Source organism: Pan troglodytes, chromosome 17, assembly GCF_028858775.2.
Source record: "Pan troglodytes isolate AG18354 chromosome 17, NHGRI_mPanTro3-v2.0_pri, whole genome shotgun sequence".
Classification (NCBI taxonomy): domain Eukaryota; kingdom Metazoa; phylum Chordata; class Mammalia; order Primates; family Hominidae; genus Pan; species Pan troglodytes.
In genome coordinates this window covers 20,985,979-21,012,510 of record NC_072415.2, presented here as the reverse complement: position 1 = coordinate 21,012,510, position 26,532 = coordinate 20,985,979, and the positions used below count along the sequence as shown (strand labels likewise).

At 42.7% G+C, this 26,532-nt stretch overlaps 1 protein-coding gene across 3 annotated transcripts; it reads left to right on the top strand.

Moving 5' to 3' along the window:
- The first annotated feature begins 79 nt into the window (after positions 1 to 79).
- On the top strand, positions 80 to 26,532 carry TXNDC2 (thioredoxin domain containing 2). Of its 3 annotated transcripts, none has more exons than XM_063795932.1 (2): positions 80 to 379; positions 883 to 2,630. In XM_063795932.1, exon 2 carries the CDS (start codon positions 972 to 974, stop codon positions 2,610 to 2,612), a length of 1,641 nt encoding a protein of 546 aa, XP_063652002.1. In that variant the 5' UTR covers positions 80 to 379; positions 883 to 971; the 3' UTR covers positions 2,613 to 2,630. The 3 variants fall into 3 exon arrangements, 2 of the variants coding, with proteins under 2 accessions (XP_063652002.1, XP_016788782.2); XM_016933293.4 differs by having other exon boundaries at positions 224 to 582; XR_010152021.1 differs by lacking the exon at positions 883 to 2,630 and adding an exon at positions 19,337 to 26,532 and having other exon boundaries at positions 259 to 379.

The window sequence follows — 26,532 nt, the reverse complement described above, 5'->3', positions numbered from 1 at the left end:
TTAGGAGCTGGTCACAATGGGTGAGTCGTAAAGAGAAAGTTGGAGCTGGAGGATCCTGGAGAAAGATGTTAAGAAGGTTGATTCACAGAACCCAGGCTGGACGGGACTTGTGGCGAGCAGTCCAGCACAGCCTCACAGTGCAGAGCATGAGCTTTGGAGCCTGCCCCCACCCTAGCTTTGTGACCTTAAGTGAGCTACATAGCTTCTCATGTGTAAACTAGTCACAATGGTTCTGACCTCAGTGGTTTGTTGTGTTCTAGGAAATGATGCCAGTGAATGCGTAGTCTCAGCCTCAGCACAGGGGAGCCACCTTGAAGCTCTCAAATATCACTGTTGTGAATACAGAGAGGGAAAACCAACTGTAACGTGCTACCCAAATGTAAGTTTTACTCATATTTTGATGTTAGGATGGATAGCTTGGAAAAAGTTGGAGGGTACGGCCTTTACTATGAGGCATCTATGAAGGATCAGGAATGGATGTAGACAAGGAACTAGGAATGGAAAGTGTTAAAGCTGAAGCCTCTGGAATACCAGAAATGAGGCTGGGCACTCAGGAAGAAACAAGTGAAGGTGATGCTAATGGTAAGTAGGGGAGGAAAGAGGGTTGCCTTAAAGACCTATGCAGTTAGGGAGCGGGCAGGGTGTTGAACCAAGAAGGGAAAGTTGTAGCTTAAGAACATGAATAGAGAAGATACGTGTAACCACACGCTGTTTGTCCTTCTGCTGAATGAGTTATTCAGATTAATACATCATTCATCAGACTTCATTCGTGATCTCGAAGAGTGACATCAGTCTTCCTTGGAATATGAAGAGAATTTCTTTGGTTCTTCTCTTGCATTTCTATTTGATTTATTTTATTTTATTTTATGTTTTTTGGTACAGAAAGTTCATTACTAGTCCTGTCCAGCAACGTGCCTCTCCTGGCCCTAGAGTTCTTGGCCATAGCCCAGGCCAAAGAGGCCTTTCTCCCCATGGTCAGCCACACGTTCCACATGCGCACAGAGGAGTCTGATGCCCCACAGGAGGGCGATGACCTACCCAAGTCCTCAGCAAACACCAGCCATCCCAAGCAGGGTGACAGCCCCAAGTCCCCAGAAGAAACCATCCAGCCCAAGGAGGGTGACATCTGCAAGTCCCCAGAAGAAACCATCCAATCCAAGAAGGAGGACCTCCCCAAGTCCTCAGAAAAAGCCATCCAGCCCAGAGAGGGTAACATCCCCAAGTCCTCAGCAAAACCCATCCAGCCCAAGCTGGGCAATATTCCCAAGGCCTCAATGAAGCCCAGCCAGCCCAAGGAGGGTGACATCCCCAAGGCCCCAGAAGAAACCATCCAATCCAAGAAGGAGGACCTCCCCAAGTCCTCAGAAGAAGCCATCCAGCCCCAAGAGGGTGACATCCCCAAGTCCTCAGCAAAACCCATCCAGCCCAAGCTGGGCAATATTGCCAAGACCTCACTGAAGCCCAGCCAGCCCAAGGAGAGTGATATCCCCAAGTCCCCAGAAGAAACCATCCAGCCCAAGGAGGGTGACATCCCCAAGTCCTCAGCAAAGCCCATCCAGCCCAAGCTGGGCAATATTCCCAAGGCCTCAGTGAAGCCCAGCCAGCCCAAGGAGGGTGACATCTCCAAGTCCCCAGAAGAAACCATCCAATCCAAGAAGGACGACCTCCCCAAGTCCTCAGAAGAAGCCATCCAGCCCAAGGAGGGTGACATCCCCAAGTCCCCAGAAGAAGCCATCCAGCCCAAAGAGGGTGACATCCCCAAGTCCCTAGAGGAAGCCATCCAGCCTAAGAAGGGTGACATCCCCAAGTCCCCAGAAGAAACCATCCAGCCCAAGAAGGGTGACATCCCCAAGTCCCCAGAAGAAACCATCCAGCCCAAGAAGGGTGACATTCCCAAGTCCTCAGAAGAAACCATCCAGCCCAAGAAGGGTGACATCCCCAAGTCCCCAGAAGAAGCCATCCAGCCCAAGGAGGGTGACATTCCCAAGTCTCCAAAAGAAGCCATCCAGCCCAAGGAGGGTGACATTCCCAAGTCCTCAGAAGAAACCATCCAGCCCAAGGAGGGTGACAGCCCCAAGTCCCCAGAAGAAGCCATCCAGCCCAAGGAGGGTGACATTCCCAAGTCCCTAGAGGAAGCCATCCCACCCAAAGAGGTTGACATCCCCAAGTCCCCAGAAGAAACCATCCAGCCCAAGGAGGATGACAGCCCCAAGTCCCCAGAAGAAGCCACCCCACCCAAGGAGGGTGACATCCTAAAGCCTGAAGAAGAAACAATGGAGTTCCCGGAGGGGGACAAGGTGAAAGTGATCCTGAGCAAGGAGGACTTTGAGGCATCACTGAAGGAGGCCGGGGAGAGGCTGGTGGCTGTGGACTTCTCGGCCACGTGGTGTGGGCCCTGCAGGACCATCAGACCATTGTTCCATGCCCTGTCTGTGAAGCATGAGGATGTGGTGTTCCTGGAGGTGGACGCTGACAACTGTGAGGAGGTGGTGAGAGAGTGCGCCATCATGTGTGTCCCCACCTTTCAGTTTTATAAAAAAGAAGAAAAGGTGGATGAGCTTTGCGGTGCCCGTAAGGAAAAACTCGAAGCAGTCATTGCAGAATTAAAGTAAACATGTATTCTGAAAACATTGCAGACAGTCAGATGTTTATAGCTTTTGAGTTCTCTTTTATTATTTACACAAAGTGATCAGGTATAACAAAAGTGTATGTCCAAATGGCACTGCTTGTACATGATAATATTAACTCTACCCTTTTCAAAAAACAGTCCAAGCATTAAAGTACATTGCGACTGTGTTTCTGTTAGTGGGAGAGTATAAAATTAGAAATTCCCCTGGTGAAGACTGCTAAGTCCCATGGTCTCCTATTTTTCAATCTTGGTATGTATTTATTTTTCACTTGTCTTTGAAAATTTCACGCATTTAGTGTTTGCAGCAAGACTGAAAATTTAGATAATTTTTCTATAGAGGTAGATGACTGAAAGGTGAATGGAAACTTCTTTTCTCATGTCACATATCTTTGGGGATTCTGATAAGATATGTTTGGAAATAAGGAATTTGAAAGATTCACATCTTAGCTAACCTCCTTCTTGTGCCGGAAGTGCTACGGAGGCCTTGGGAAATTCAGTGGGTTTTCCAAGATCTGATTTGTTGGTGATGGAAGTGAGATCAAGGCCGCTTCCAGATTTCAAGTCCAGGGCTCTACCTACTATAATCTACGCTCACAAAATCTCAGACAAGAGATCGGAACTTCAGGTTTCTCAGAGGTTGAAGTCCTCTGGATCTTTGCTGCCTTTATGACATCAGTGCCCTGATGGCAGAGTTCCTGGTTCGTCTCCCTGGTAATTGAGTTCATAATACCTAGACCTTCCTCTGACTTTTTTACTTAAATTTGTTCTTATTTTCAATATTGAACAAGCCAGCCTTTAACATGACTCTACCAGCTTAGACATATAGGCCTAGACTTTAATGAATTAACCTAATCACAGTGCTACCAGAGTCTTGTTTGGACAACTTAGTGAGCCCCAGATGTCTATGAGCCCAAAGTCCCAGGTCTGAACCATAGACAGAGGCTTAGTCCAGAGTGGGTTTTTAAAAATGAATAAAACCAGCTTCATTAGGTATAATTGATATACAAAGAACTGCGCATATTTAATGGAGGGAGTTGGATGAGTTTGGATGTGTTGCATATGCCCTTGATTGCCATCTCCACCATCAAAGTAATTAACACCTTCATTGCCTCCAGAAGTTTCCTTGTGTCACTGTGCTTTATTGTTATTACTATCATGGTAAAAGCACTTAACAGATCTACTCTCCTAACACATTTTTAAGTGCCCAGTACTGTACTGTTAACTAGGGGCATGATGCCGCACAGCAGATCTGTGGAACTTACTCATCGGTGTGGCTGAAATTTAACACCCATCGAACAACTCCCTGTTGCCCCTTCCCCCACCCTCTGGCAGTCACCATTCTACTTTTTGCTGGTCCAGAGTGTTTTTAAAAATTTGAATTTGTTGCCAACATTTCAAACATCAGGATTTAAAAAAAAAAATCTAGATGTCTAGCTTTTCTTGAAAAATTGTAAGATCTGGCAATCCAGGCTTGCCTTACCTCAAGAAAACCAATCTAACCTTGGGGTCTGAGCGGCAGCTGCCTCCATCTGATAGGGCGCACTCTCTCCAGTCTTCTGCTGCAGAACCTGGCTGGCTTCTTCACTTAGCCAGCTGAGTTGCAATCCCTATCTTAAGTTCAAGACTGGGACTGGGCGCGGTGGCTCACACCTGTAATCCCAGCACTTTGGGAGGCCAAGGTGGGTGGATCACCTGAGGTCAGGAGTTCGAGACCAACCTGGCCAACATGGTGAAACCCTGTCTCTACTAAAAATACAAAAGTTAGCCGGGTGTGGTGGCAGGTACCTGTAATCCTAGCTACTCAGGAGGCTGAGGAGGCAGGAGAATCACTTGAACCGGGGAGGCAGAGGTTGCAGTGAGCTGAGATCGTGCCCCTGCGCTCCAGCCTAGGTGATAGAGTGAGACTGTGTCTCAAAAAAAAAAAAAAAAAAAGAAGGACCAAGACTGCCCCATCTCCTTCCATCATGTGCCTATTGTGACTCTCCTTAGTGGTACCTCAGTTATAGGCTTCATTTGCACCCTTAACAATGGCCTAACAACTGCAAACAAAATGAAATACCTTATATGCTTGGCCTTTTTTCCAAAAAAGATTTGGAATTGCCTACAAAAGGATTAATGATAAAGCTAACGAACCAGAAAGAGGAATCAGAGCCGTGAAGTGAGTAACGTGTCAACTCTGTGGGCTCGTATCATGGCTCTGTTAGAGCAGCAAATTTTGTTCTGAACTCTTGGCAAGTGAGAGAGAAGAGATAAATTCAATAATACCCAGATGTCATCACCCAAAATAAGCAGGCTTAGGAATTTGCAAAAGAGTCAAAGCTTTTCCTTAACTAAATTCCTGAATGACATTTCTCATCTGGGACACTACATTTGAGACTTCGATGATAAACGAAGTTCTTGACAAGATTTTTCTATAGTAAATTCAGGACAGTTTTTCATGTGGATATTCTTGGTAAGACTCTTTAGTAAAAGCTGAAGCCATAATGGCAAAGGGCTTTTCAACGAGAGGATTCTAGATTCAGGTGTACTGCATTTTCATAGAAATGGGCTTTTAGTGACAGTGCATATATCCACCTGTTATTTCCCTCTGATAGAGAGACCTTCTTCTGACTTTTTCAATCAAATTTGTTCTTATTTTCCATAATGAACAAGGTTAGCTTCAACATGACTCTACTAGCCTAGACATATAGGCCTAGACTTTAACCAGTTAACCCAAACATTGTGCTACCAGAGTCCTGTTTGGATAACTTAGTGAGCCTCACAACACTTAAATTAAATTTAATTTTGAGACATATTCTCACTCTGTTGCCCATGCTGGAGTGCAGTGGCATGACCATAGTTCACTATGGCCTTAGGCTCAAGTGATCCTCCTGCCTCAGCCTCCCAAGTAGCTGAGACTACAGATAAAGCTACCACGCTTGGTTAATTTAAAAATATATATATTTTTTGTAGAGATGGCATCTTGCCATGTTGCCCAGGCTGGTCTCAGACTCCTAATCTCAAGAGATCCTCCCACCCAGACCTCCCAAAGTGCTGAGATTACAGGCATGAGCCACTGTACCCAGCCTCCCACTGTGCAATTTTAAGGACCAGGGCCCCTAAAATCTAACATCAGTGACTTATACTAACTGCTTTTTCTGGTACCATAATATTAAAGACATTTCTGTCAAAGGTCCCTTTTTATATTTAGGTTACTAAGTGATGTCACTGACAATGACCTCAAAATATCCTTAAAAATTATTGTGATAGTAGATTCTTAAGATGATTTAATAGCATTCTTAACATAAGTCAAAGGAGGAGGCAAAGCAAAGTTCTATGAAGGCATTCTGTAGGGCCAAGAAAAAGCAACGCAAAGGTGTGGCTCTCTGATGATCTAGTTTGATCCAGGGATAAAATCTAAACTAGCAGATAATCAATTTATGCCCTTCAAATTACCCATTGTGAGAACCACTTCTTTTGACTGTTTGGATAATAGTTGAACAGCAGCCAGGTCAAAGTTATGTTCTCTGGCAGAAGGCTTGAGTATGGACATTTTCTTTTGCTCAGTAAGAAAGATGCATGCACTTAATAAAAAATCAACCAAACGGGGAGTGGTGACTCACACCTGTAATCCCAGCACTTTGAGAAGCCAAGGCGGGTGGATCACCTGAGGTCAGGAGTTTGAGAGCAGCCTGGCCAACATGGTGAAACCCCATCTCTACTAAAAATACAAAATAATTAGCCGGGCATGGTGGCAGGTGCCTGTAATCCCAGCTATTCAAGAGGCTAAGGCAGTAGAATCGCTTGAACCCAGGAGGCAGAGGTTGCAGTGAGCCAAGATCAAGCCACTTGCACTCCGGCCTGGGCAACGAAAGCAAAACTCCATCTCAAAAAAAAAAAAAAAAAAATCAACCAAGCAATTGTTTTCATCTCTAATATTTAACATGAAGGACAAATAAGAAGCAGTTCTAATGAGAAGATCCCAGATAATCATATGAGCTGTGAACAATGATAATCTAACCAGAGCCTTAAGAATCAATGGAAAATCTGTTAGAATTAACAAGAAAACTCAACAAAGTGGCAGTAATTGAAGTAATATCTAAAAATCAACAGCTTCCATGTGATTCTGTGGCAAATAATTGGGAATCTGTGAAAAAAAAGTCTTATTCACAATAGCGACAAAATAAAATGTCTAGCAATAGTCCTAATGAGAAGTAAGGATGACTAAGAGTAAATTAAAAGATTCTGAGATGTATATAAGTAGGTTTGAATAAAGTGAGACAGTCCATTTTTCTCACTGGAGAAAAGACTGAAAGATGTTGACGCTTTCCACTTAATTAGTAGACACTGTAATTCCAACCAATATCTCAATGGGATATTTGATAGAACTTAACAAAATATTTAAAACTTCACTGAGAATAATAGACAAGAATAGGTAGGAAAAGTCTCAAATGAGAAGTAATGAAGAGATATGTGCCCTATCAGAGAGTTACATGTGTAGTTGGTACATTAATTATAAAACAACGATATTAATGAAGGAAAAAGAGAGCAATGAAACATAATAGTAAGCAAAACCACACATTGGCATGTAAGTAGTAATATATGACAAGGAAACATTTCAATTTGATGGAGAGTGAGTGGATTTTTTTTCAAAAAATTGGCAAAATTTTAATATTTGAGGGGAAAAATCAATGTATATCCCAATCCCACATCAGACACTAAAATAAATATAAGCTGAATTAAATGATAAAAAACAAAATATGGAATGATTAAAAAATAGAAGAAAATTTAGCTGAAGTTTTTTTGTTTTGTTTTATTTTTGTTTTTGTTTTTTTGAGACAGAGTCTCGCTGTCGCCCAGGCTGGAGTGCAGTGGCGCAATCTCCGCTCACTGCAAGCTCCGCCTCCTGGGTTCAGGCCATTCTCCTGCCTCAGCCTCCAGAGTAGCTGGGACTACAGGCACCCGCCACCACGCCCAGCTAGTTTTTTGTATTTTTAATAGAGACGGGGTTTCACCGTGTTAGCCAGGATGGCCTTGATCTCCTGACCTCGTGATCCGCCTGCCTCAGCCTCCCAAAGTGCTGGGATTATAGGCGTGAGCCACCGCGCCCAGCCAGTTGAAGTTTTTAAAAATGTTTTCGAAACAGGGTCTCACTCACCCAGACTGGAGTGCAGAGGCATGATCACAGCTCCCTGCAGCCTTGAGTTCCTGGGCTCAGGTGATCCTCCCAACTCAGCCTCCCAGGTAGCTGGGACTACAGGCTTGCAACACCATGCCTAGTTAATGTTTAATTTAAAAATTTTTTTTGTACAGACGGAGTCTCACTGTTGCCCAGGCTGGTCTTGAACTCCTGGCCTCATGCAGTTCTCCCACCTTGGCCTCCCAAAGCACTGGGATTACAGGCATGAACCACCGCACCTGGCCAAACATGTATGTGATTCATGGATGGAGAAAGGATTTTCTAGACACAATTGCAATTAAAGAAGTAGATTTGAACATATAAAACAATTCAACATTTTTTTTTTTGAGATGGATTCTTGCTCTGTTGCCCAGGCTGGAGTGCAATGGCGCAATCTTGGCTCTCTGCAACCTCTGCCTCCTGGGTTCAAGCACTTCTCCTGCCTACTCCCGAGTAGCTGGGATTACAGGCACCCACCACCATGCCCAGCTAATTTTTGTATTTTTTAGTAGACATGGGGTTTCACCATGTCAGTCAGGCTGGTCTTGAACTCCTGACCTCAGGTGATCCGCCCACCTCAGCCTCCCAAAGTGCTGGGATTACAGGCGTGAGCCACCATGCCTGACCCCAACAATTCAATTTTTTAAATAAAAAATATAAACAAAATTGACAGGAAACAGAAAAAGGAAATAATATTTGCCAAATATACAACATTGGATTTAATACATGTACTATAAAAGTACTCTTACAAATCAGTAAGAAAAACAGAATATTCTCATAAAAATAGGCAAAAGACATAGTTCACATTAGAATAAAAACAAGTTTGTAATAAAAATAAAAATAAAGCCGGGTATGGCAACAGCTCAGGCCTGTAATCCCAGCACTTTGGGAGGCCGAGGCGGGTGGATCACTTGAGGTTAGGAGTTCGAGGCCAACATGGCGAAACCCCTTCTCTACTAAAAATACAAAACTTAGCTGGGCGTAGTGGAGCATGGCTGTAATCCCAGCTGCTCCAGAGGCTGAGGCATGAGAATCACTTGAACCCAGGAGGCGGAGGTTTCAGTGAGCCGAGATCATGCCACTGCACTCCAGCCTGGGTGACAGAGTGAGCTCCTGTCTCAAATATAAAAATAAAAAATGTTCACTAATAGGGAATAAATAAGAAAATGTAAACAAAAGTCAATGAGATTTTGATAGTAGGGATGTAGGGAAACAGTTACTCATGTACTGCCACTGAGAGTTAAGACTGCTATAAGTCCTTCTGGAACATAGCGGTATGTTACGGGGTAGAAAGATGCAGAACTTTGCAAACTAGCTTGTGTATTTGTCTGCTCAGGCTGCCATAGCAAAATACCACAGAAAGGATGGCTTAAACAGCAGACATTTACTTCTCACAGTTCCAGGGCCTAGAAGTCTGAGATCAAGGTGTTGGCCATTTTCACTTCCTGTGAGGTGTCATCAGCAGCACAAGATCAGACATAGCCAGGTTTACACAGGCTTGTGTCTTTCCACAAGTTCACTTTATTGATGCTTACTCAATTAGAAAAGCCATGAGCCGGGCGTAATGCTGAGATGCCTGTAATCTCAGGAATTTGGGAGGCAGAGGTGGGAGGATCACTTGAGGCCTGGACAATATAGTGAGATTCTCTTCTCTAAAAGAAAATAAAACAGCCAGTCATGGTGGCTCACGCCTGTAATCCCAGCTACTTGGGACACTGAAGTAGGAAGATCACTTGAGCCCAAGAGTTTGAGGTAATGGTGAGCCATGGTCTTGCCACTGCCCTCCAGCCTGGGTGACAGGCAAGACTCTGACTCTAATAATAATAATAGTAGTAATAATAATAATAATAAAATGGTTTCCTCTGTGCTGCACCCTGAGAGGAGTCCTCAGTCCAGCCTGTGAGCCTCATCTTAAGCAGTTATGGGTAGAAATGTGTCCCCCTGAAATTCATATATTGAAGCCTCAACCCCAGTGGGTGGGGCCACACAGTCTGTGCAGTCCAAGTTCCATCCAAGTCCAAGTTCCAAGCTAGGCTTGGGTGGGTCCATCTCTGTTGAGGTCTCTCCACTAGTATGAATTGTGGCTATGCCTTTGTATTTTTCTGATGATCCAGAGCATAACTATCAGAAGAAATACACACATGTCTATGACAGAATCATTTCTCAGTGAGTTGTCCAGCCCCATAAGGTGCTCCCTCCTGCAGGCGCACCTTCCCACTGCCCCCCTTGTCTGCAGGCTGCTTCTTTTCCACCGCTAGGACTATTTCAGATTATGGTGTGCAGCGTCCTCACTTCATTCGTCTTCTCTCAACTTGTCCCAGCAGGCCTACCAGGGATAAGAAAATGGACTCATTGCTGAGTCATTTCCAGGCCTCCAGCCCGCTGAATTCTAGTGAGTGGTGCCTCCCAAATGGGAGATATGGGGGTTACCTGTTACCCTCTTCTCGATGGGCTGGCCAGAGTTCTGAATTTCATTTGCTGTATGGAGCGCCTTCCTCCTTCCTGTCAGTGGCTAGCACCTCCAAATTCACTGTGAAAAGGCCGGATGCAGTGGGTCACTCCTGTAATCCTAGCACTTTGGGAGGCTAAGGTGTGTGGATCACCTGAGGTCAGGAGTTCCAGACCAGCCTGGCCAACATGGTGAAACCCTGTCTTTACTAAAAATACAAAAATTAGCTGGGCCTGGTGGCACATGCCTGTAATCCCAGCTACTCGGGAGGCTAAGGCAGGAAAATCATTTGAACCTGGGAGGCAGAGGTTGCAGTGAGCTAAGATAGCGTCACTGCACTCTAGCCTGGGCAACAGAGAGAGACTCCGTGTTTAAAAAAAAAAAAAATTCACTGAGAAATGAAAACAAGAAAATAAAAAGCAGGTCAAAATACTGAAAACAGAATTATCTCTATTTTATTTTAATTGGACAAAAGGCACAATGTGTTGCCATTGGCTATCACTGTGTGAGGATTTTTTTTTTTTTTTTTTTTTTGAGATGGAGTCTCACTCGTTGCCCAGGCTGGAGTGCAGTGGTGCAATCTCGGCTCACTGCAAGCTCCGCCTTCCGGGTTCACGCCATTCTCCTGCCTCAGCCTCGCGAGTAGCTGGGACTACAGGCACGTGCCACCACGCCCGGCTAACTTTTTGTACTTTTAGTAGAGACGGGGTTTCACCGTGTTAGCCAGGATGGTCTTGATCTCCTGACCTCCTGATCCGCCCGCCTCGGCCTCCCAAAGTGCTGGGATTACAGGCGTGAGTCACCGCGACCAGCCTGTGTGAGGATATTATTTTTACCATCATTCTCATTTTGTTTTTTCCTGATTATATAACAAAAAGAAAAAACAATCAACTGAATACTTTGAAGACTCCAACTGTTTAGATACTGCCAGGGAACCCAGACAACTACTAGAAAATACAAAATCTGGGAAGCCTGAGCAATGGGGAATAGGTGAATGGCCCAAGCTCAAGGGTGTTCTGGCAGAGCCTCCGAATGCTGGCATTATGCAGATATTCTGTATTCTAGTTGTGCATTTTGGGCCTTTCAGGCTTCAGATTACAAATGGCCTAAGAACAGACCAAATTGGAAGTTATTCTGTTTGGAGATGAACTACCTAAGTGATCATGGGTGTTATGGGATAGGTGATATATTCATTTTCTCCGTGCAACTGACAAAAGGCCAACTCAAACCTGCTCCAGCAAAAAGGGAGAGGGTATTGGATCTTGAAAATGGAAATTCTAAGGAGATCAATGACTTTAGGCAGATTCAGGGATTCAGACAACATCAGAACATGGTTTTCTACCCTTAGCTCTGCTGTTCATCTTGATTTTATCATCAGTTGCTTCCATGACTCATAATCGCAGATAAAAAGGTGAGCCTGTTTCCTAATAACTCCAACAAAAGTTCCAGGAAAGACTCTGATTGGCCGCATCATGTGCCAATCCCTGAACCACTCTGCGTATTTGGAAGAGTTGAAGGACTCTGATTGGTCAGGCTTGGTCACTTGTGCACACTCAAAGCAGGGTCAGGCCCATCAAGCCTTAGGAGCTGAGTGGATTAACGTGGAAAGTGGGAGGAAGCAAAGGCTGCCTGCAATCAGGCACATAGATTTCAAGGGATGGCATTTGAGCACTCAACATTAGACTAAGAGTCCACATTAAGAATATGGAGAATATGGTCAGAATCACCCTTATCCCACCTATAAATCCCCATGAAATATCAAACCCAATAAGAAGAGGTTGTACTTTTATCAAGTTCCTTTTAAACGCACCTTCTCATTTCACTTTCATCCTGATTTCACATTCAATCCGATTTCCTTGAATCTGTCTGTCCAGCCTTAAAACTAAATAGCTATCTGTGCCTTATTCAAATGACAAATTATCTTATAATAGTAACTTTTGCTAATGTTGGCATATGGGATATAAATCAAAAGAGAATATGAAACCTGATGAATGAATGCTTAGAAAGATCCAAAGGATGGCTGGGCGCGGTGGCTCACTCCTGTAATCCCAGCACTTTGGGAGGCCGAGGCGGGCAGATCACGAGGTCAGGAGTTCGAGACTAGCTTGGCCAAGAGACTAGCCTGGCCAACATGGTGAAACTCTGTCTCAACTAAAAATACAAAAATTAGCCAGGCGTGGGGGCAGCACCTGTAATCCCAGCTACTCAGGAGGTGGAGGCACGAGAATTGCTTGAACCTGGGAGGCCGAGGTTGCAATGAGCTGAGATTGTGCCATTGCACTCCAGCCTGGGCAACACAATGAGACTTGGTCTCAGAAAAAAAGAAGAAAAGAAAGAAAGATGCAAAGGATGTAAACAGGGTGAGTCAGTTCTGGGGTCTGTTCTTCTAAGTGATGCTTTTGAAACATGTTTTTCTCTAAATATGAACAATCTGGTTCTTCATAGACTATGCCTTCAGTGTTCAACACTTGTGTCTTTTTGAGACTCAAATGGTATTTCAAATAAATTATATTCAGCAAATACTAGAAAGTTATGGTATGTTGTTACTTAGAATTCTATTGTGATTTTTGGCAGATTTTTAAGTTTCCCAGAACTTGTAAGGGAACTGTGAAATGCTACACTCTATGGAGATAAAAGTTAACTAAAAAACAAAGCAAACCAAGAGATAAAAGGAAAAGTTAGGCTGCAAGTTTTGAAATAATAATGGTACTTGAACCATGAGATCCTTTAATACCCACAATGAAAATAGACACCCAGTGCAACAATGACAAATATTTGGATGTAGACACCACAGAGTCAGATAAAACCCAAGGCTGTAGCTTAAAGATTTAAGGAAATAAAAAATTTCAGATTCCAGGATGGAAAAAAGATAATTTATATGAAAATGAAGAAGTTGATGATAGAAAATGGTAGATAGGAAGAAGTTAGGGCCAGTAACGACAGGCAGTAGTTGAAATGAAGAAATGTGGATTGTGAAAACGAAAAGAAAATGTGATCGTTCTACTACGTATTGATTTGAAGTGTATATTACTTTTACACACACAAGTTGAGGGTCATCTTTGTTTAGGTTAAGATGGTAGTTTCAAGTAAGAGGAAGATATGGCACGGGGAAGGACAGGGAAGAGTAAGATTGTCCCTGTACATTACGTTTCTGCTGACCTTAATGCTGTTTTTGCGAATTCCTGGTTTAGAAAACTAAAAGTTCTCTGATCTCTGGAGAGGCACCTTTCTGGTACGTCTTGAGAAAAGGTGAAAAAAAAAAAATGCTGCTTCTCTCTCCCTGCTCTATGAAAGCCACAAAACGTTGGTGTTTAAAAGACAAAGCTAAATGCAACTCTAATGACTCATAGATCAATATCTTTCACTGACCTTAGGAAGATACACGAGGAAGTCACCAGTTAGCTAATGATTCTCAGTTTAGAAAGGGCAGAGGAGGCTAGCCGTCTCCCAGAGAAGGCTTTAAGGAAGACTTGCTTTAAGTCATACCAGTTAACATGGCTAGACTGTAATATATTGTCATGCTATCAGAAGCAGCTACGTAACTGGAATTTGAGAGCGCTCAACCTTAATGGATTTTTTTTTTTTTTTTTGACAGAGTCTTGCTCTGTCACCCAGGCTGGAGTGCAGTGGCATGATCATAGCTCACTGCAGCCTCAATCACCTGGGCTCCAGCGAACCTCCCACCTCGGCCTCTCGAGTAGCTGGGACTGTAGGTGCACACCACCGTATATGGCTAATTTAAAAAAATTTTTAGTGGAGATGAGGTCTCATTATGTTGCTCAGGCTGGTCTTGAACCCTTGAGATAAAATGATCCCCCTGCATCGGCCTCCCAAAGTGCTGGGATTATAAACATCAGCCACCACACCAGTCTGAATTTTTTTTTGAGACAGGGTCTCACTCTGTTGCCCAGGCTGAAGTGCAGTGGCATGATCATGGCTCATTGCAGCCTCAACCTCCCAGACTCAAGTGATCCTCTTGCCTCAGCCTCTCAAGTAGCTGGGACTACAGGTGTGTGCCAGTATGCCCAGCTATTTTTTTTTTTTTAAAGAAGAGGTCTCACTATGTTTTTGAGGCTAGTCTCAAACTCCTGGGTTCAAGTGATCCTCCACCTTAGCCTCCCAAAGTGCTGGGATTACAGGTGTGAGTCACCTTGCCCAGCCCAGTAATGGATATTGATGATTCCCACCCTATGTTCATTCCCCTAATTACTTTGATTTCTTACTGTGACGTTAAAATTACTCATACTTACTTTCAAATAATCTCCATTTGTTTTGGCATTTGAAGGTTTTTAAAAAAGTATTTATAAGTCCAGATTATAATCCTATTTCATTTTGGATTGCTATTTTTGTATATGTCAGACATAAACATGCTAAAATAACATTGGTAGTTACATAAATTGGATACCGGTGGTCAACATTCATCCTCTTCAGGCCCACCTATGGCACTTATTCTTTCCTTATGTGCTTAAAAAATAAAAGACCAAGATTTATTATGTGTGGTTCAGATGCTACTCGTGTTTATTCTTGATACCCAGATTGAAGACAGAAAGATCAATGTGTGTCAGGGAATCGACTGCTACAGCAATGAGCCCTATTTGCAGCCCATAGACAAACGGTTTCAAATGCAATGAATATTCAGAGTTCCCAGGTGTGCTCTAGGAAAACTGTTTGCAGGTGAATACAAAACTGAAAACTCCTCTATTTTGAATTAAAACTAAGAAAGTATCATCTAATTCTTAGGATTCTTCTGTGCTTTATTGACTTGCTTAAATATGAGGGCTTGATAACCCTAGTTTTATCTCCCTGAATGAAGATTACATTCCTTTTTAACAATTCAAGTGAAACACATCCAAATCTCCCCTCTCCAGAAAGAACAGTGGTTGAACTGAATAGCAAAGGAATGGGGAGTTCCTTAAGGTCAGGGGGCTGAGAGTAGGGGTCCCTCTCATCCCAGGCAGCAAAGGAAGCAAAAGAAACGGAAAATGAAGTAGTCAGGTCGAGGCGCAAGAAACCATTAGGGGACTTCAGAAGTTGCCAGAACAATAGGGGTATCAGTGGGTTTGAGTCAGAATGTGGTTGCTGGGTGTGGAGATGAGATGGGAGGGTGTGAGATGACATAGGGAAGATATGGGAAGTAGAGGAGGTGTGACCTGGGACCACCACAGATGAATGTGCTGAGGAGCGATGCAGAGGTGGGTCATCCTGGCTTCAAGGGCCTCGTTGGACCAGTTCTGTTCCTCCCCGTATCTGAGCATGTGCATGTCACCTAGCAACACACTTGCTATTTCTTTTCTAAGAAGATCATTGAACTTCACCACACATCTAAAGTAGTATTGCTTATGAAATTTTCAGAAACTGGATAGCTGTCACTACATCATGCTTACCAATATCATTGTAAATTAGGTAATATGATGGGTGGCAAAAAGTCCCTCTGAAATACAGGCTTTTTAATCCCATAATGGGTCTTGCTGTTGCTTGATAAAAGACAAAAACAAAGTTTACTAATGAGTGGGAAAATATTGACCATTTGGATCTGAGCCTGCCTTTGGCATCCTTTGCACTTAAATTTTGATACTTTTCTACCCTATTATTTTGTTTACAAAAAGGGAGAAATGCAAACTCAAGTATCTAGGGATGAAATACCATGTTATCCAGAATTTGTTTTAAAAATACTGAGGCAGGCTGGGCACAGTGGCTCATGTCTGTAATTTCAGCTCTCTGGGAGGCCAAAGTGGGAGGATGGCTTGAGGCCAAGGAGTTCAAGCCTGCAGTGAGCTATGATTGCACTGCTGCACTCCATCCTGGGTGACAGAGCTGAGCCAGTCTCTCTCTAAAAAAAAAAAAAAAGATACCTAGAGTTGCACAGTAATCATTGGGAAATTTATGCACAATTTAGGCAGAATATTATTTTTCACCATGTCTCATTTTTATAAGAGAATTAGAAACAGGAAATAATTTTCACTTTATATAAAACAACCTGTTGACTGAATGTTTTTTATATTTTCAACTAGTGGTAGTTCTATCACATAGGTACTATTTTTTGAATTTTATTTTTTATTTTTTTGTGAGATGGAGTTTTGCTCTTGTCACTCAGGCTGGAGTGCAGCACAATCTTGGTTCATTGCAACCTCCCCCTCCCGGGTTCAAGCAATTCTCCTGCCTCAGCCTCCCGAGTAGCTGGGATTACAGGTACCCACCACCATGCCCAGGTAATTTTTTGGTATTTTTAGTAGAGATGGGTTTTTGCCATGTTAGCCAGGCTGGTCTCGAACCCCTGACCTCAGGTGATCCGCCCGCCTTGGCTTCCCAAAGTGCTGGGATTACAGGCATGAGCCACTGAACCTGGCTAGAAATGTTATTTTAAAAGTACCTAGGCCGGATGGCAGAAATGTTATTTAAAAAGTACCTAGGCAGGGCTTGGTGGCTCATGCCTGTAATCCCAGCACTTTGGGAGGCCGAGGCGGATGAATCACCTGAGGTCAGGAGTTCGAGACTGGCCTGGCCAACATGGTGAAACCCCATCTCTACTAAAAATACCCAAAGCTGGGTGTGGTGGCAGGCTCCTGTAATCCCAGCTACTCTAGAGACTAAGGCAGGTGAATCGCTTGGACCAGGGAGGCGGAGGTTGCAGTGAGCCCAGATCGCGCCATCGCACTCCAGCCTGGGCAACAAGAGCAAAACTCTGTCTCACACACACACAAAAATAGCTGGGCCTGTGGCGCGAGCCTGTAATCCCAGCTACTCAGGAAGCTGAGGCAGGAGAATCGTTTCAGCCCGGGAGGTTGTGGTGAGCTGAGAGCGAGCCATTGCACTCCAGTCTGGGCAACAGAGTGAGCCCATGTCTCATAAATAAATAAATAAACAAACAAACAAATAAATAAATAAATAAACAAATAACATTTCTGTGCCTTAGGTTCTTTGTCAGAGATAATTTTAACCAAGTCATTAAACTGATGTGAAGATTATTAATACCTACTGTAGAGGGTTGAATGGTAGCCCCAAAGACATCAGGGTCTAGTACTATAAACCTGTAAATGTTACTTCATTTGGAAAAGGACCTTTGCAGATGTGATTAAGTTAAGGCTCTTGAGATGAGGAGATAATCCTGGATTATCCGGGTGATCCCCAAATGCCATCACAAGTGTCCATAGACAAGAGACGTAGGAGATTCAACACACGCGAAGAAGAAGGCAGCGTGAAGACGGAAGCAGCAGCTGGAGCCATGCGGCCACAAATCAAGGCTCCCTGCCAGCAGCCGCCAGAGGCGAAGAACAGATTCTCCCCTGGAGCTTCCCAAGGGATCACAGGTCCGTCAACACCTTGATTTTGGACTTCTGGCCTCCAGAGCTGTGAGAAAATACCTGTTGTTTTAAGCCACCCAGTTTGTGATAATTTGTTACGGCAGCCATTAAGAAACGAATGCACCAGTGAATAAAACATTTTTGCAAAAGGTGTTTAAATGCAAGATAGCAATGAGGAATCAGCGTTAGGATATACTTAAAGGAAATGTGTTCCTGTGTATGGAATAAGCATTTCTAGTATGTTTTCTTCTTCTTCTTCTTCTTTTTTTAATCAAGCCTTCTTTTTTTTTAAATTATTTTAAATTGACAAATGATAATTGTGAGATGCCATTTCACACCAGTCAGGATGGTGATTATTAAAAAGTCAAGAAACAATAGATGCTGGTGAGGCTGTGGAGAAATAGGAACGTTTTTACACTGTTAATGGGAATGTAAATTAGTTCAACCATTGTGGAAGACAGTGTGGCAATTCCTCAGGGATCTAGAACTAGGAATACCATTTGACCCAGCAATCCCATTACTGGGTGGTATATACCCAAAGGATTATAAATCATTCTACTATAAAGACACATGCACATGTATATCTATTGCAGCACTATTTACAATAGCAAAGACATAGAACCAACCCAAATCCCCATCAATGATAGGCTGGATAAGGAAAATGTGGCACATATACACCATGGAATACTATGCAGCCATAAAAAGGAATGGAATTGTGTCCTTTTCAGGGACATGGATGAAGCTGGAAGCCATCATCCTCAGCAAACTAACACAGGAACAGAAAACCAAACACTGCATGTTCTCACTCGTAAGTGGGAGTTGAACAATGAGAACACATGGACACAGTGAGGGGAACAACACACATGGGGCCTGTTGGGGGTGGAGGCGAGGGAAGGGAGAACATCAGGACAAATGGCTAATGCATGCAGGGCTTAAAACATATGGCACATGTATACTTATGTAACAAACCAACATGTTCTGTGCATGTACCCCGGAACTTAAAGTAAAACAAAAAAAAAAAAAAAAAAAAAGGGAAAAAAAAATTTACATTCCCACCAGCAGTGTACAATGATTCCAATTTTTCCACATCTTCACCAGCACTTGTTATTGCTTGTTTTGTGGCTATAAGTCATTTTAACTGTGGTGGAAAAAAAATGATCAAACTTTTTTTTTCTTTTTTAATTATTATTATTTTTTGAGAGACAGATTCTCACTCTTGTTGCCCAGGCTGGAGTGCAGTGGCATGATCTCTGCTCACTGCAACTTCTGCCTCCCAGGTTCAAGCGATTCTCCTGACTCAGCTTCTCCAGTAGCTGGGATTACAAGCGTGTGACACCATGCCTAGCTAATTTTTGTATTTTTAGTAGAGACGAGGTTTCCCCATGTTGGCCAAGCTGGTCTTAAACTCCTGACCTCAAGTGATCTGCCTTCCTTGGCCGCCCAAAGTGCTGGGATTACAGGCTTGAGCCACACCCGGCCTTTTAATTATTTTTAGTTGACAAATGATAATTGTGTATATTTATTGGGTACAATGTGATTTTTTGATATATGTATACATTTTTAAAAAGATTCAATCAAGCTAATTAACACATGCATCACCTCAACAACTTACCATTTTTTTGTCATAAGAACATTAAAAATCTATTCTTTTAGCAATTTTGAAATATGCAATACATTGTTATTAACCGTGGTTACCATGCAGTACAATAGATCACTGAAACGTATTTTTCTAGTCTAACCGAAACTTTGTACACTTTGGTCAACATCTTCCCTTTCCCTACCCCTCTCCTTCCCTGCAGCCTCTGTTTCTACGAGTTCCCTTGCTGAGTTCCCAGACCTAAGCCAATTTTCACATTTGGAGCTCATGGACTGAAGAGATGGCCAAGTCCCCAGGAAGAAGTAGGCAGCAACACCACGGCTAAGAAAAACCGTGAGGATTCCCCCAGGACTGTCCCAAAGGGACCTATGGCCATTTACTTGGGTCACTATATGTTGGGGAGGAGGGAACACCCAGACCTTGCAAAGATTGTTGGACACGAGGACTTAGTTGACATGAATACCTCGAGATCTGAAATGTCATCTTGCGTGTGTCCCTTCCCCCTCCCACCTTAGAGCCCTGGCTAAAGTAATATGTTTTATATGTGTACAATCAGCCCCTCGGTTGCCACGCATCTACTTAGTGGTCACTTTCTTGGGCCCTGGCTGCTGAAATAACACCTTTGAGTTCGTGGTGTGCGGGGTAGGAGCTATCACATTAGGGAAGGCTAAGTGGGAGTCAAAGCTGCCCCCACCCCAGGACCAAAATAGTAAATCAAAGCACTATTGCATCACAGGGTTTAATGCCTATTAGAGCTTGAAAGGATACAAGGTGGTGGTCCCTCCTATCATGTCTCCATTTGCTCAGCCAGTCTGATGCTTGCAATGATCTGATCGTAGAATACCACAAGCCTAACCAAGCTACGGCCCTGCTACAGCTGCCAAACAGAGCAGTATTGTTGCTAAAGCAGATTATTAAAACCTCAGGTACATGTTATGTGGCCACTGATTTGGCAAATGTGCTCTTTTCTATTCTGAAGAGCAGCAGTTTGTATTCATGTGGAACGGACAACAGCATTAATTTACTGTCTTGCTTCAGGGCATTGTGAACTTTTCTACCCTCTGTCATCATATAGTATGAAGAAACCCAGACAGTCTGGACATCCTGCGGAACATTGCAGTGATCCATTACATGGGTGACATCATGCTGATTGGGCAGCACAAACAAGAGGTAGCCAGCATTCGGGAGGTCTTGTTAGGACAGGGACCTGCCACTTCAGGAAAGTTTTCAGGGGTCCAGTAATCAGAAGTATGCCGGATACTTACTCCAGATTAAAAGATACATTCTTGCTCTTGCATCTCCTGCCACAAAGAAGGAAACAGTGCCCAGTGGGACACCTGGACCGAAGCTGTATTCCTAGCATGGAATGTAGTGAGCAAAGACAGATGAGAAAAACTACAGGGGAAGGAGTTGGAGGGAGCTAGCAATGGGGTCTAACATTGATTTAAACCCACTGCCAAAAAGAACAGGTCCATCGTAAGTCTGAAACTAGTAAAATAGTGTCTGAGGAGTTCAGAGCACAGACTACAGACAAGAGAATTAAAAATACACTGTTTTAAAGGGCTAGTCTCGGAAACACATAGCTTCTGGGGAAGAAAAAGCAAAGCAAAAAAACGAAGGGAATTTGTCAGTACCAAAAACTACATACACTCTTACCTTTTGAACTACAAGTCCCATTTCTAGGAATCTACTCTTTAGAAATACCTCCAACATATGAAAATACGTATGCATAAGGCTATTTATTGCTCACCACAAAGACTTGCAGTGGGGTGGGCATGAGACAGGAATATTTTCACCTTGCATTCATCTACTGAACTGACCAATCTATAAATCAAGCTTGGGCTCCTTCCTCTTTTTCCACCCAGTTGTACAGAACCCTCCATATGGCCACGGGTGTGAGCCTGAGGTAGGAAGCTGGGGTAACCACTGTGGGTGATATAGAGTTTGGGCAACTTGCTCATTGATTGTTAATTGCGAGATATTAGAGACAGCCTAAATGCCTGTGCATGGGAAAGTGGTTGAATAACATCCACTGAGTGGAGTACTATGCAGCTGTAAGAACAAGGAAGTGCTCTATGACCTGTTACAGAGTGAAACTAGTATAACTAGCAAATATCCCATGTCTAGGGTGTATTAAGTGAAAAAAGCAAAGCACAAAAAGGGCATAATATTCTACCCTTCAACTAAAAATGAGCATTATACAGCTTAGGCAACATGGGGAGACCCGTCTCTGCAAAAAAATTAAAAAGTTAGCCTGGCGTGGTGGCACATCCCTGCGGTTCCAGCTACTTGGGGGGCCGAGACAGGAGGAATGCTTGAGCTCAGGAGGTTGAGGCTGCAGTGAGCTGTGTTCATGTGTCTACACTCCAGCCGGGCAACAGAGTGAGACCTTGTCTCAAAAACAAAAGTGCATTATGTAAGAAAATATACGTACATCTGCTCGTTTGTGCCAAAGAGTAAATTAGGAGCTGAAATTGGTTACCTACAGGTGTTGGGTGATAACAGAGGGGAAATAATGGTATTGCTGAGAATGGAGTCACAGGAATCAGGGAGAGATACTTTGCTAGCCATGTTCATACTTAGAACCATGCTAATTTTTACTCTTAGAGCCATGTTAATGCCTCACAAACTCCCAAAAAAAGTGGTTAAAACAATGGGGATGGGACAAAATGGAATGCGAAAAGTAATACATGAATTTACTATAATTGTATTACGAATGAATAACATAACCACACTGAAGGGGTGGCACTAGCCAAAGTTACTTTGGAAAACAGTATTTTGATTGTATATTGTAAAGGAAAAGGCAAAATGAACTAGACACAAATATTGTACTCTAGTTTCCTATCTGTTTTTCACAGGGGTATGCAAGAATGAGACTCCTTCATATGCATATTATGATTCAGCAGATCAGTAAATTTATGGAAGGTGATGAGACTCAAATGTTATTAAGAATATCATAAGGAAGAGAAACTGTATTTCCAATTCATTTAGTGGAAGTGGATCATCGTAAAGGTCTTCATCCTCATGGTCTTTACGTTGAGTGGGCTGAGGAGGAAGATAAGGGAGGAGTTGGTCTTGCTGTCTCAGGGGTGGCAGAGGTGGGAGAAAATTCCCATGTAAGTGGACCCACACAGTTCAAACCCACGTTTTTCAATAATTAACTGTAATTCAAAACAAAAATTAGAAAACCATAAATATATGTTGAGCAGCTTCCGTGTCTCAGGCCCTGTTGCAGATGCTAGAGATATGCCAGCGAACAGCATGAGGCATGAGGCCCCTGCTCTCATGGGGTTTACATTAAGTCATAGGTCGCATGCTAATCACTCACCATTTGTAATAAAGACAATGAGAATTTACCCTGTACAGATTGAATTATTCTGACTGAAGGTTTACATAATTTATGGTGACACTTGGCTTCTGTCTTAATGATGTCACAAAAGAAAATGTAGAATCAGGGACCAGACATTGTTTACTACACTGCTGAACAGCTCTGGGATTTATATACTCATTTCCAAAAGTACACAGTTACTAAGTCTTCTTGGTGGGCACAATCTAATTTCAGCTTAATGCATTTTTTCTTAAATTGAACCATGCTGATAAGGTTGATGTATGATAAGCCACACCTGATAATTGCCCTTTACATGAAAGTCTAGAAACTTCAAGAACGATCCATACACATTTAATTAAATCTATGACTTGTATCTGAATTGTGATTTCATTTCCATTATTTAGCTTTACAATTCTTCAAAATCCACAATTCTATTGATCTTTGACCAGATTACAAATAGGAACAATGAGAGTTGCCGTGGCCATGGGCTCAGTTCGTTTGTCCCATTTGTGTATGATCGCCTTCCCCTGCGGGGAACTGGGCAAGGGGCAAGCCTGGTGGTTCAGTCCTCTGAAGTCCTGATGCTTGTTGGGCTTTTTCTTTTTGCCAGCATGCTCTGGCACTGGCAAACAAGTCATTTAGAGGGAGCTGAGGAGAGATCAACAGAATCTGAGAAAAGTAGGCAATGTGTGAGTTTTCCAAGGGTTCAAGAATTTTTATCACAGCTATAAGGTCAAGTACAATGTTGTGAGCCACTAAGGTGGATACATTAAGTCTCCAGGGTTTTCTCATTCCAAAAAAGAGCCTAGATGCAAAGGAGTGGCTTCCGCAATACAGTAAGGCAACCCTGGAGGAAGTCCGAATGGGGACAACTGAGCCATCCATAGTAATAACCATGGCCTCCTTTCCTACTTACCTCTCTGGCCACTTTTCTTCCACCCAAGCTAACTCATTCTACTTAATGAGATATTTGAAAGTTGCAGTTTCCCAAGAAGGAGTATGAGGTTCTGGTCATTTCTCTGTCTGTATTAGGTGACCTCCTACATGCCCGTGACCATTCATGCTCAAGACTTGGAGGTTCAGTTTTCAGCACAGAGCTGCTGCTCCTGAGTTCCCACCAGAACACTCTATTGCTTATTTAACATTTCCTCATGAATGTCTCAAAGGCATCTTACATCAAACTGGCTTAGTGATCTTTCCTTCCCTGCACCCCAACATCAGAATCTGGTCCTCTGTCTCTGTGACTAGTACCATCATTCATTCACCTGCACACACCAGAAGAAGGGGAGTGATTCCTCACTCTCTTACTTTCTCTTACCACCCCTGTATCTAATCAATAGCTGATTGGTTATTGATTCTACCACCTAAATATCTCTCAAATCTGTTCGTATTTATTTGCTCCATCTCCACTGTGTCTACCTTAGCCCAAACTGTCATTCTCTGCAATACCATCCTCTGTAATATCATCCTCTGTCTTCTGAATTATAGCACTAATCTAAACAGTTCTCCCCATATTCCCTCTTACTCCCTCTAATCCAATCACCACATTGTAGTCAAGAGAACTTTTAAGAATTGCTCATATGACTCTATTGTTTAAACCCTTTGATGGTTTCCTATTTTCTTATGATAAAGACTCAAATCCTTAATATGGCCTGAAACAATCTGCATAATCTGGCTTTTCAGCCTCATCTCCTGCTACTCACTACCCACTTTATTCACCATAACACATCAGCCTTTCTTCTACAATTTGCAATGAGTCACGCTCATGTCAGCCTGGCCTTTGCATATGCTGTTCTCCTTTCCTGGGTATCCAGATATCCTTCAGGAGATACTTCTTATTACTCCCTGAAGGAGATAATCTCCAAACCCTCAACTCAGTTCCCACGGGTTACTCTCCCAGTACCCTAGACCTCTCGTTCCTAGTGTTTACCACAATTCAAATGAAATAATTGTATAGTTATTTCACTTTTGTCTCTCACTCTTGAATGTAAGCCTATAAGGGTAGGGACCATGTCTATCAGCTCATGACTAATCACCAGTACCTGCCACAGTGCTGGGCACACAGCAGTAATTTAACATTTAATATTAATAAGGTAACAGTGCTGGAATCAGGCACTATTATAAGCTCTTCATGTGTAGGAACTCATTGAATCCTGGTAACAAACCCAGAATGTAGGTATTCTTCTTCTTCTCATTTTACAGATGTAAAACAGGCACAGAGAGGTGGAGTGAGCTGCAAAGATCACACAGTGGAAAATGGAACTTGAACCTAGCAGTCTAGATTCAAAGCCTGTATTTTACTTTACTGCCTCAATATTTATGGAAAGCATGCCTGTTTAAATGTTCACTGAAGTCAATAACTCAGAGAATTGCTCATAAACAAATTCATAATTATAGAGCACCTCTACTGTAAAGTTTAACATGTTTAACTATGGAGAAGTAGAGGGGTATAAGTACTTTGATACCATCCGTACTGAAAACAAAAAAAAAATCTTTGCAAAGTCCATAAGAGAGAACTTGTCCAAAGGTGAATACTATTAGTGATTCAAATAGGTTGAAATAATATTCAAAGCCTTTGTACTTCTTAGACTCATGAAAATTTGGTTGCTTGATATGCTGGAGTGTATATATTTGCTAATACTTTAAGGCCTTTCTGTGCTGCATTAGCCAATCTAAAAACAGCAAACAAAATGAACATAGGTCACATGGTTCATTATTCCTAGCTTAAATGTTAAACAATAGAGAAGTCAATGACATTTTAAATTGTTGCCTTGATCACTGTGGGTTGTCATTTTATTGCGGCTTTGGGAAGAGCAAAAATGCACAGAATAGAACATTGGGCAATGTCCCCTGCCCATAGCTGAGCTCTATTACTAAGATGAGATGCTGTCATCTGTGTTTTCATTTCCACATTTAACAACAAAAGCGGCACTTGCCAACTGTCATGAAGTTGTTCTGAGTAGGGTGTGATGATGTTTGTAAAGTTTGTAGTGCTGGAAGAAAAGTACTAATAAACACCAAAGCACAAACCACTTAAATAGTGCACAATTTGATGTGAAGTAGATGATTCAAAATGACTCAGTGATTATTAATCTAATGCTCTAAAATATGAATAGGGGATTAATCCCAAGATGTTTCACATATTCTTAGAATATTAGAATTTTAAATTCTTATATGTTTTAAGACTATACCTACATGATTTTTGAAGCAATATTGAGAAGCGAAAAAACAGTTGATTCCAATGACAGATGACTCAAATGGGCAGAGATTTCTTAATAATATAGACTGGGAAACTAGAATACATCCAATTCAGGCTTCCCATTAAATCTATAGTGAATGGGCGATCATTCATCCTCCCATAGGGGAGTTACTGGGAATTTCCTCTGCATGCTATTCTGCTAGTTGACTATTTGCACATGGGGGCTTCCCAAATGGTTTCCGGTAAGAGAAGTGTGCTTCCCGCTATGGAGGGACTGGATCAGCCTAGGCTAGCTGGCCCATGGAAGAGAGTTCTTAGGCCGGCAAAAAACTGGAGTTTGTGAGGGCCTTTAGGGTTGTCAATTCACAACTAAACCTATGTGGGACACTATCCTTCGGACTGATTGTCACTTTTAGCTTTTTTTTTTTCTTAAACAAAAACAAAACTTGAACCCCCATTTTAATAAACAATTTTTTTTGTATTCTACCTTAATGATAATTGACTTCTCAAAATAAATTTTGTGAATAGGAAGAAATCACAGTAAAGGTAAATTTAGAATATGCTTCAAACTACTTAAGCACTCTATCCTCCTGCATCCGGAGTTGATTCCTTCCAGTGGGTTCCTGGTCTTGCTGACTTCAAAAATGAAGCCCCGGACCTTCACGGTGAATGTTACAGCTCTTAAAGATGGCACAAACCCAGGCCAGGCGTGGTGGCTCATGCCTGTAATCCCAACACTTTGGGAGGCCAAGGCGGGTGGATCACTAGGTCAGTCCTGTAATCCCAGCACTTTGGGAGGCCAAGGCGGGTGAATCATGAGGTCAGGAGATCGAGACCATCCTGGTTAACACGGTGAAACCCCACCTCTACT